The sequence below is a fragment of the Erythrolamprus reginae genome, chromosome 4, assembly GCF_031021105.1.
Source record: "Erythrolamprus reginae isolate rEryReg1 chromosome 4, rEryReg1.hap1, whole genome shotgun sequence".
In the NCBI taxonomy this organism is placed as follows: Eukaryota; Metazoa; Chordata; class Lepidosauria; order Squamata; family Dipsadidae; genus Erythrolamprus; species Erythrolamprus reginae.
Genome location: NC_091953.1, coordinates 21,473,274 through 21,484,438, shown reverse-complemented (window position 1 = coordinate 21,484,438; position 11,165 = coordinate 21,473,274). Strand labels below are relative to the sequence as shown.

The window sequence follows — 11,165 nt, the reverse complement described above, 5'->3', positions numbered from 1 at the left end:
CGCAAGGCAGCCTTCGTCTCCTGTTGCTGGGGGCTCGGAGTGATAAACGGCATCCAGTTGTGGATGCTAGCTCGGCTTGTTTGTTTGTTTGTTCATTCATTCATTAGATTTATATACTGTCCTTCTCCTGAGACTCAGGGTGGCTTACAACATGTAAGCCATGTTGTAAAAATGTATGACACCCCTCTTCGGAGAGAGGCGGCATACAAATCTAATAAAATAACTAACTATAACTAAAACAACAGTACACAGTGGTACCTCTACCTAAGAACTTACGAACTTTTCTAGATAAGAACCGGGTGTTCAAGATTTTTTTGCCTCTTCTCAAGAACCATTTTCCACTTACAAACCCGAGCCTGCAAAACTGTAACCAGAAAAGGCAGGGAGAAGCCTCCATGGGGCCTCACTAGGAATCTCCTGGGAGGAAACAGGGCCAGAAAAGGATGGGAGAAGCCTCCGTGGGGCCTCTCTAGGAATCTCCTGGGAGGAAACAGGGCCAGAAAAGGAGGGGAAAAGCCTCCGTGGGGCCTCTCTAGGAATCTCCTGGGAGGAAACAGGGCCAGAAAAGGAGGGGAGAAGCCTCCGTGGGGCCTCTCTAGGAATCTCCTGGGAGGAAACAGGGCCAGAAAAGGAGGGGAGAAGCCTCCGTGGGGCCTCTCTAGGAATCTCCTGGGAGGAAACAGGGCCAGAAAAGGATGGGAGAAGCCTCCGTGGGGCCTCTCTAGGAATCTCCTGGGAGGAAACAGGGCCAGAAAAGGATGGGAGAAGCCTCCGTGGGACCTCTCTAGGAATCTCCTGGGAGGAAACAGGGCCAGAAAAGGATGGGAGAAGCCTCCGTGGGGCCTCTCTAGGAATCTCCTGGGAGGAAACAGGGCCAGAAAAGGCGGGGTAAAGCCTCTGTGGGGCCTCTCTAGGAATCTCCTAGGAGGAAACAGGGCCTCCACACTCCTGCGATTTCCCCAATTGCATGCATTATTTTTTTTACATTGATTCCTATAGGAAAAATTGCTTCTTCTTACAAACTTTTCTACTTAAGAACCTGGTCACGGAAAGAATTAAGTTTGTAAGTAGAGGTACCACAGTACTAAAAAACCCACAGTTTAAGCAAACAAATTCAACGAATTATTTTGTTCCAACCGGCGAGGGCTGTGCTTCTTTTTGCACGTTTTCCCACCTGCAAGGTTGCATATTGCACATGATGGACATTTCCAGCCCCATCGTGGGCCGGTCGCATATCCCAGAGCTGTGGTAATCACAGGACTGGCCCTTTGATCCTCCTGGAACAGTTCTTCCACCAAGGTGCAGGAAAAGGAAAGGAAAGGAAAGGAAGAGGGAGGAAAGAGAAGGAAAGGAAAGGAAGAGGGGGACAACAAAGGAGAGGGCAGGAAAGACGATGAAAGGAAAGAAAAGAGAAGAAAAGGAAAGAAGGAAAGGAAAGAAGGAAAGAAAAGGAAAGGAAGAAGAGGAAAGGAAAGGAGAGGAAAGAAGGAAAAAAGAGAAAAAGAAAGGAAAGAGAAAGAAAGGAAAGAAGGAAAAGAAAAAAGGAGGAAAAGAAAGGAAAGAAGAGGAAAAAAGGAGGGAAGGCAGGGGAAGAAAAGGACTACAGCTACAGCTCTGTAACAGATTTTGTTATGATTAAAGCATTTTACTATTTTGTTATAATTAAATAAGCATTTATAATTTTGTTATATTAAATAGGTGCATTTCATATTAATAAAATGAAAGTTATTTGATCTTTACAAATTTACAAATGTATATATATATATATATATATATATATATATATATATGTATGTCACATGCTTTTTTTGCTGAATTTGAATATATATATATATATTATATATACAGTATATATATATGTTAGTGGTCTGTGGGACTTAAAATTATGAATTAGGGTCAGTAGGATTTAAAATTATGAATTTGGTGGTCCTTGAAACCCAAATGTTGGGGACCCTGCTTTAAGGAACACTTTAAGTAATGCTATGAAAATGCAATATGGTTTAATTTGGCCCAGCTCCATGCTTTGTTAGCATATAAAACACTATCGTATTGCCATACTCATGCAAATAACTAAAGTACTCAAGGGGAGAAAAAAATGGAGGGGAATTGGGTGTTTCACCAATACACAATAGCATTTTACACACAATGAAATCCTGAGTGAAACTTTACTTTAGTGTCATTTTGTAGAGACATATTTTTTGGTTGTGTCAGCATACACAATTATACAACAGTTCAAAGCTCATTGTAAGATTATTACACCATGTATGTTAACTAAAGTTATAAAAAAATTAGTGTTAGGTCCTGAGAAGCGGTACGTTTTCACTCCAGTCTGACAAGGAAGTAAAGCAAGGAAATACCGTAAATATTTTGCAAAAACAGGTTTCCTGATTTAATTATTGAAAAGGGCTACAGTGGATTACTGCAAACATGAAAATATATAATATTCTAGGTGCAAAATAAAGGTTGAGTCTAGGAAATTTATTGCAAGCTTTGTGGCTCCTAATAAAATGTATTTGTTGCCGTATATACAGTATGTTTTTCAATGGAGGTAACAGGTATGTATATTATCTTTCCACTGTTGGAGACCCAAATAGCAACATTATCAAACAAAACATCTGTCAGGGTTCTTGTTGAGAATCATCTGAAAATACAAACGAGGATGAGATTGAAAAAGCTACTTGCCTGCTGGCTGCTTTATTCCGATTTTGCAGCAGAGACTTCCTGGTTTCTCTACTTCAAGGGGAATTGAAAGCAAGCTGTATCACAACGCCTGCAGGGCGTTGTTACACTTCAGCATTACGGAAGCAAAGTCACCAAATAAAATTGTTCCAGGTTGCGAATCAACAACAAACTGTAGGGGGAGGCGTGCGCCCTCTGGTGGATATTTCATTCTCTGATAATGTTACAGTATTCTTAATTTAGTTGCATTAATGGCAGCTACTTTGTTGTGAGAAGGTATAGTAGAAGGGGAAAATACAAGTTAAAAATAGTCCACGAGAACTTTATTTTATTTTTTTATTTATTTATTTTGTCCAATACACAATGAGGGTTTTAGTGGGTATATATCTATATACACATAGTAAAATACATGATGAAGGTTATAGAGGAGATACTCATAGTAAAATATATCTAAGAAAGAATAGAAAAGAAGATATAGGAATAGAACATATCAATGAAAGAATAGAAGAAGAGATATAGGAATAGAAGAAAGGTATAGGAGATATAGGAGAGCAATAGGACTGGGGACGGAAGGCACTCTAGTGCACTTGTACTCGCCCCTTACTCACCTCTTAGGAATCTGGATAGGTCAACCGTAGATAATCTAAGGGTAAAGTGTTGGGGGTTTGGGGATGACACTATGGAGTCCAGTAATGAGTTCCACGCTTCAACAACTCGGTTACTGAAGTCATATTTTTTACAGTCAAGTTTGGAGCGGTTAATATTAAGTTTAAATCTGTTGTGTGCTCTTGTGTTGTTGTGGTTGAAGCTGAAGTAGTCGCCGACAGGCAGGACGTTGCAGCATATGATCTTGTGGGCAATACTTAGATCTTCAAGAATAAACCCTCTATCATAGTTGGCTAAATCACCTGGCTTAATTTTTAAACGTCGTGACTTCTCCAGTCTTCCAATCATCATCATCATCATCATCATCATCATCATCATCATCTTATAATAATTCATTCATTCATTCATTTATTCATTCATTCATTCAGACTTCTATGTGGCCCTTCTCAGAACAACTCAGGGTGGCATACAGCATTATAAATGCAAACAATATACATGGAGAAATCTAATTATATTTAAAAAGAATTATTATAAAATTAATAAAATCCTAAAAACCCCAATACTATCATCCACATTCATCCAATTCAATAGTTCAACATCGGCCGGAGACAGTCTTGTCACTCGCGGCCCCCATGCCCACTGGCATAGGTAGTTCTTCAGGGCTTTACAAAAGACCAGGAGAGTGGGGGCAGTACGTAACCCCGGAGGGAGTTCATTCCAAAGGGCTGGGGCCACCAGAGAGGAGGCTCTTCCTCTAGACCCCACCAGACGATATGGTCTGGCCGACAGGACCTGGAGACGGCCGACTCTGTGGGACCTAACCAGCCACTGGTGGTGGTTCTTCTTCTTCTTCTTCTTCTTCTTCTTCTTCTTCTTCTTCTTCTTCTTCTTCTTCTCCTCCTCCTCCTCCTCCTCCTCCTCCTTCTTCCTCTTCTTCTTCTTCTTCTTCTTCCTCCTCTCTTCTCCTCTTCCTCCTCTCTTCTTCTTTTCTTCCTCCTCTTCCTCCTCTCTTCTTCTTCTCTTCCTCTCCTCCTCCTCCTCTTCTTCCTCTTCCTCCTCCTCTTCTTCTGGATAAGACACACTTCTGCATTATATGTTAAGATTCAAAGAACGACACTTTTATTTGGATTTTTTAATCATGCCTCTACAGTATTACTTTATAAGTAACTTAAACCAGTGAGCATACCGTACATAATGTTTCTTCTTTTTCCCTATTCTTCCAACAATCACCTTGTGAGGTAGGTTGGGTTGAGAGAGAATACCTGATTCAAAGCCATCTAGCCATCTAGGTTTGTTTATTTATTTATTTAGTTAGTTAGTTTATCAAATGTGTAAGAGATAACAGATATAAGTATAAACATGGACATGAACACAAAAAACTAGTACAAATAAACGGGGACAGTAGGACAGGGATGGTAGGCATACTGGTGTGCTTAAGCATGCCCCCTTTAGAGATCTCTTAGGAATGGGGTGAAGTCCACGGTAGACAGTTTAAGATTGAAGTTGTGGGGCTTTGAGGAGGTAACAATGGAATCAGATAGAGCATTCCAGGAGGTGTCCACTCTGTTGTTGAAGTCCAGGGGTGAAATACTCCCAATTCGGGCATGGCTGCTGGTTATTATAAAGACAGGATATAAATCAAATAAGTCGTATTGTTGGAAGATCATGGCCACTGTATTTTATTTTGTATTATTTTTGCCATTACTGTATTGTTCATAATTCTCTCTGTTGCCTCTAGGCTCACTCTTGCATTCACAATCCCCACTGTTGCACTTCCAGTTTGGCATGGAATTGATAAGAACTTGATAGTTGACTCTGAGATACTTTTTTCTTTTAAAAGCGAATCTTATTCGCCTGTCAACAACTATGAATCATCAAGTAATTCAGGCAAAGCAAAAAGCATTTATTAAAGCAGTGATTCTCAACCTTTCTAATGCCGCGACTCCTTAATACAGTTCCACATGTTGTGGTGAGCACCAACCATAAGTCTAGCACCAATTCTCCCAACAGAGCTTTAAGCTGATTGGCAGGAAGGTCAGAGGGACACTCCCACTGTAAATGCCTAATTGGTCAGACTGTAAATATATATTCCAAGGCACCAGAATAGAAGCTTTAGTTCCTAACACCATGGGAAATTTGTCTTTTTCCATGGTCTTAGACGACTCCTGTGAAACAGTTGTTCAACCCCCAAAGGTGTCCCAACCCTCAGGTTGAGAACCATTGCATTAAAGTGAGGTCAGGTCCTTTTATAGGGAAAAATGATACATATATTTGGATGTGATACATCAGAAAACAAGTGATGAAACAATAAAAGTCATTGGTTATGTGCAAGACTTGAACAACAGAAAATGTTGGTTTTAGATAACATTTCACAAGTGCAAATGTATAGATTATATTACTCATTTCCAGCTGCGTTTGAATCTTTCATAAAACTTCAAATCTATTCAAGGACTTTCAGAATACCATCTCCATTGTTTAGTGCTAAAATGACAAGTTACTGTGTACTGCATACTGCCCAGGAAGAAAAAAAATACCCTGATTTTTTTAATTTAAAAAAGATTTAGATTGTGATGTTGCCTAAACTTTAGACTTCCGAATATTAGCATTTTAAAAGGTGACATTAGCATTTAACATGATAATCTTGTGTTAAGAGATTGCGGTGTTAAATGCTAATGTCACCTTTTAAAATGCTAATATTCGGAAGTCTAAAAGTTTAGGCAACATCACAATCTAAATCTTGGTCTCTTCAGCCTTGAAAGATGGCGTTTAAGGAGTGACTTGATCGAAGTGTATAAAATCATGCATGGGATAGAAAAGGTGGATAGAGAAAAAAATTTTTCTCTATCACACAATGCTAGGACGAGGGGGCACTCCCTAAAGCTCATAGGTAAGAAAGTGAGGACTGTTGTATCCTGAAATGGCTACCTTGTAACGCTGTAAATAGTTTGTTCCTCTTTTCCAGCGCTGTCTGAGCCCAAGCAGGAAGTCGCTCCTGATTGGCTCAGACGCGGCCGGCTCTCGCTTTGGCGGGAACCGCAAAAGTATAAAAGAAGCGGCTTCTTCCTGCAGAGCCAGTCGGTACTCGCTGAATCGTCACTTTACCTTGCTGAGCTGTCACTTATTCTCTGAGCTGAATAAAAGTACCGATTGCTCAAACCCTGTCTCTGGGTCTACTTCACTGGCGACGAACGAACGGAAGAACTTCGCGTGCAACATGGACAAAATCCAGATCGGCCAGGCTCCAGAACTTTTCGATGCCGAGAAAATGACTTGGGACGAGTACATGGCCACCTTCGAGATATTCCTCGAGGCGGCGGGAATGCAGGACGCCGGAGCCGATCGCAGACGGGCTATTTTTCTAAACTACTGCGGCGCAGAGATCCGTAGACTTGCCCAAACTCTCACCGAACCAGAACAAGCAAGAGCCACAGCGTGGGACGTCCTTCAACAGAAACTAGCGAGCCATTTTAAACCAACCAGACCAGCCGTGGTTTACCGGCATCAATTTCACATGATGGCTCAGAGAGAAACCGAGTCGATAAGCCAATTCACAACGCGGCTTCGAACGGTACTCGCTCAATGCAAGTTTCAAGATCCGGAAGCTCGCCTCACCGACGCCTTGATTTTCGGCATGAAGAACCACACAGTGAGAAGTAAACTCCTCACCGAAGATGAGCCGACTCTACAAACCGTAATCAAATTAGCGCAAACCGCGGAAGCAGCCGACGCAGCGGCAAGAGAATTAAAAGAGCACGGAAGGCGAGAAACCATTGCCAAAATCGACGCCGAGTCTCCCAGCGCCATGGGAACAGACGTCCGCGGCCAGCTAACTAGCAACGGGGACGACTGCCTCCTCCTGCAAGACCAACCGAGACACCCTAGAGCTACTCATCCAGCCCCCTGCGCGGGCTGCCGGGGAAATCACCAGCGCCATCGATGCCCGTTCCGCGACACCACTTGCCGCCGTTGCAACCGGAGAGGCCACATCGCCATCGCATGCAGGGCAACGGCACCAGAAGAAACTTTTGCCACACAACAATACCAGCGACCCCAAAACCACCCCCCCCAATCGCGAGAAAGGAGACCGTTCCGCAACTCGGGTCAAAGGAATTACCCCACCGCTAACCGAGACTACAATAGAGGTAACTCTCAATATTCCGTGAATAACACGGCAACCAAAAAGGGGGCTAAAATTGTTATCTCGTTGTTGCTAAATAACCAGCCTTGCTCAATGGAGCTAGATACGGGTTCGAGATATACCATCATGCCCTGGGAAAAATTTAAGCTATATATGCCTAATGTGTCTGAGGCTGACCTAATTCAAACCTCTTTGGTGATCAGAGACTTCCAAGGGGGGGTAATCTCGGTCCTGGGAACTGCAAATGTACCTATTGCATTTAAGAATGTCAAATGTACCCTTCCCATGCTTATTGTGACGGGGGCCAAACACTCCCTGCTAGGGCTAGCATGGATGGAACCGTTGGGGATTGAAATTTCGGGTGTGTGTAATGTAAACTGTGATATTATGCCTAACTTTGTGAAAGAGTTCCCTGAAGTGTTCAGCCCCACCTTAGGATTGTATAAGGGAACCCCCATATCTTTCTCTATTGACCCCAAGGTCCCACCAGTTAGACTGAAACCTCGCAGGGTTCCCCTCCCGCTTCTCCCCAAGCTAGACTTACAGCTGGACAAACTCATTAGTCAAGGTATCTTGGTCCCTGTGGAACAGGGGCCATGGGAAACTCCCATAGTGACACCCCTGAAGCCAGATGGCTCCTTAAGAGTTTGCGCTGATTACAAATCAACCCTGAATAAGGCACTCCAACACCACCCCTACCCCATTCCGGTTGTGCAACAACTCTTACACTCCCTGGGGGAGGGGAAAAGGTTCGCAAAGATCGACCTGGCGCAGGCTTACCAGCAACTTCCGGTCGATGAACAAACAGCAAACGCTCAAACAATTGTAACGCACAGGGGGGCTTTCAAATGCACGAGGTTACAGTTTGGGGTGAGCATAGCCCCAGGGATATTCCAGAGCATCATGGAACGCCTATTGTCAGGGGTAAATGGGGCCATCCCATATTTTGATGACATCTTAATTGCAGGGGAAAACCAGGAACAAGTGAACAAAAGAATAAGGGAAGTACTTAAGAGGCTACAGGACAAAGGGTTACGAATCAAGCCTGATAAATGTGTCTGGGGAACTAACAGTATTGAATTCCTAGGATATAAAATAGATAAGGAAGGTATCCACCCCACAACTGAGAAGCTGAGAGCAATTAGAGAAGCCCCAGAGCCACGAGATAAGAGTGAGTTGCAAGCATTTTTGGGCCTCCTTAATTTTTATTCCGTTTTTTTAAAGCAGAAGGCAACAGTAGCAGAGCCTCTCCATCGTTTACTCCAGAAGGAAGCCCGCTGGACATGGGGGAAAATTGAACGTGAAGCCTTTGCTCAAATAAAAAATTTACTAACTTCTAAAAGTGTAGTAGTCCAATATAGTGCATCACTACCCATTAGGCTCACGTGCGACGCTTCGCCGTACGGCATAGGAGGAGTCCTAGCTCACGTTCTACCTAATCAGACAGAGGCCCCAATAGCATTTTTTTCAAGAACCATGACCAGCACGGAGAGAAATTATAGCCAGTTAGACAAGGAGGCTCTGGCATTAGTGGCAGGGGTAAAGAAGTTTCACAATTACATTTTTGGAAGAAATTTTGAGCTAGTCACTGACCACAAACCCCTACTAGGCCTGCTAGCCCCCAACAAGCCCACTCCACCTTTTATGTCTCCAAGACTAATCAGATGGGCCCTTTTCCTCTCTGGGTATCAGTATGAGCTCACCCACAAGGGGGGGAAGGAAATCAATCATGCAGACGGCCTCAGCAGATGCCCCATAGCAGACTTGGTAGAAGACCCTGTTCCAACCACAGACGTGCTAATGATAGAACTCGAGGAAAACCCACTAACCACAGCAAAAGAGGTAGCTGCACACACGCAGCAAGACCAAATCCTGAAACAAGTAGTGAACTGTGTTCTAAAGGGATGGCAAAATGATATTGTTAAACCTGAATTGTGTGATTTTAAGAACAAAAGGCTTGAATTGTCATATGTAAAAGGTTGTTTGCTGTGGGGGGATAGAGTGATCATCCCCAAACGCCTAAGGGAAAAGGTACTCAGAATGTTACACGTGGGCCATCCTGGGATTGTCAGGATGAAGAGCCTAGCAAGGGGGCATTTATGGTGGCCAGGGCTTGATGCTGATATTGAAAATTGGGTTTCAAAGTGTGACCCGTGCCAAGAGTCTAGGCCCAATCCCCCCAAAACAACTCCGGCTGAGTGGGAACAGCCTGCTGGCCCTTGGTCTAGGATCCACATTGATTTTGCTGGCCCAGTGGGGTCTCAGTATTTCCTAATAGTGGTTGATGCTTTCTCCAAATGGTTGGAAATAATAGCAATGAACAACATAACCACAAGTGCCACTATCAAGGTATTGAGCAGACTGTTTGCATCCCATGGTTGCCCTGATCTATTGGTGTCTGACAATGGACCACAACTAACAGCCAGGCAATTCGAATTATTCCTAGATGGCCTGGGGGTCAGACATGCCCTCATCTCGCCTTACTCGCCCTGGGCTAACGGGTTGGCAGAACGTTACGTAAGGGTGGCAAAAGAGGCATTGCACAGGTCAGGCCCTGGAGATGTGCAACAGAACTTGGACCAATTCTTATTAACCCAGCACATTACCCCTAACTCGCACACACATGTAAGCCCTGCAGAGTTATTGATGGGGAGAAAGTTGAGGTCACCACTAGACAGGTTAAACCCAAGGTTCTGTTTGAATAATAACCAAATGTGCATAAAACCAGAAAGAGAAATGTATTTGGGTCAAAATGTATATGTAAAATGCTTTGATGGAAATGTAAACTGGATGAAGGGAATTATTGTTAAGCAAAATGCACCCAAGACTTATATTGTTAAACTGGAGGATGGTCGTTTGTGGAAACGACACATAGACCACATTCGGAAACGAACTGAAAACCAATTACAACAACCCGCTGACTCGGACTCTCCCCCCTCAACAGACTTTTATACATTGCCCGAACTAAGAAACACGCAGAGAGACTTATCGGGCCAGGGGGAACCATCCAGCGACGCCGAGCCATCCTCGTCCTCCGAGGCCTTCATTGGGCCCGCCAGGCCTAGTCCGCCGCACCGGGAGAACAGCGGCGAGCCATCCTCCACAGTCAGTGGCGAAGGAGAAAATGGACTGCGCAGGTCAGCGCGAGAGTCTCGAAGGCCTCACCGATTGGACGACTTCGTCACGTGGCTTTCTTGATGGATGGGTCCAACTATGAGGGGAGGGGTGTTGTATCCTGAAATGGCTACCTTGTAACGCTGTAAATAGTTTGTTCCTCTTTTCCAGCGCTGTCTGAGCCCAAGCAGGAAGTCGCTCCTGATTGGCTCAGACGCGGCCGGCTCTCGCTTTGGCGGGAACCGCAAAAGTATAAAAGAAGCGGCTTCTTCCTGCAGAGCCAGTCGGTACTCGCTGAATCGTCACTTTACCTTGCTGAGCTGTCACTTATTCTCTGAGCTGAATAAAAGTACCGATTGCTCAAACCCTGTCTCTGGGTCTACTTCAAGGACAAATCAAGGGAAATATTTCTTCACCCAGAGGGTCACTGGTTTATGGAATTCACTTTCAGAAGAGGTCGTGACAGCTTTCAGCCTGGATAGCTTCAAGGCAGGATTAGACGGATTCATGGATGCCAAGTGTATCGGTGGTTATTGAAACGGATGTCCGTGTGCCGCCTCTATGTTGGTTGAGGCAGGCAGGATTCCATTGAGTACCATTTGTTGGGGGTCAGGGGAAAGGGAGGGTC

General features: G+C 44.1%; 1 protein-coding gene across 4 annotated transcripts in view; it reads right to left on the bottom strand.

Moving 5' to 3' along the window:
* The window catches only part of PARP4 (poly(ADP-ribose) polymerase family member 4), a 95,810-nt gene extending 93,010 nt beyond the window's left edge, over positions 1–2,800 (bottom strand). For 2 of the 4 annotated variants that reach the window (XM_070749764.1, XM_070749766.1), the window contains exon 1: positions 2,683–2,800. Coding sequence is in view for 2 of the 4 variants with exons in the window: in XM_070749767.1 (XP_070605868.1) it covers positions 1,175–1,218 (44 nt within the window). In the remaining 2 variants the exon portion in view is untranslated. Of the gene's footprint in view, positions 1–1,174; positions 1,425–2,682 lie in introns of those variants that run through there. The other 2 variants (XM_070749767.1, XM_070749765.1) reach the window with 2 other exon arrangements.
* Between the last annotated feature and the right edge of the window lie 8,365 nt (positions 2,801–11,165).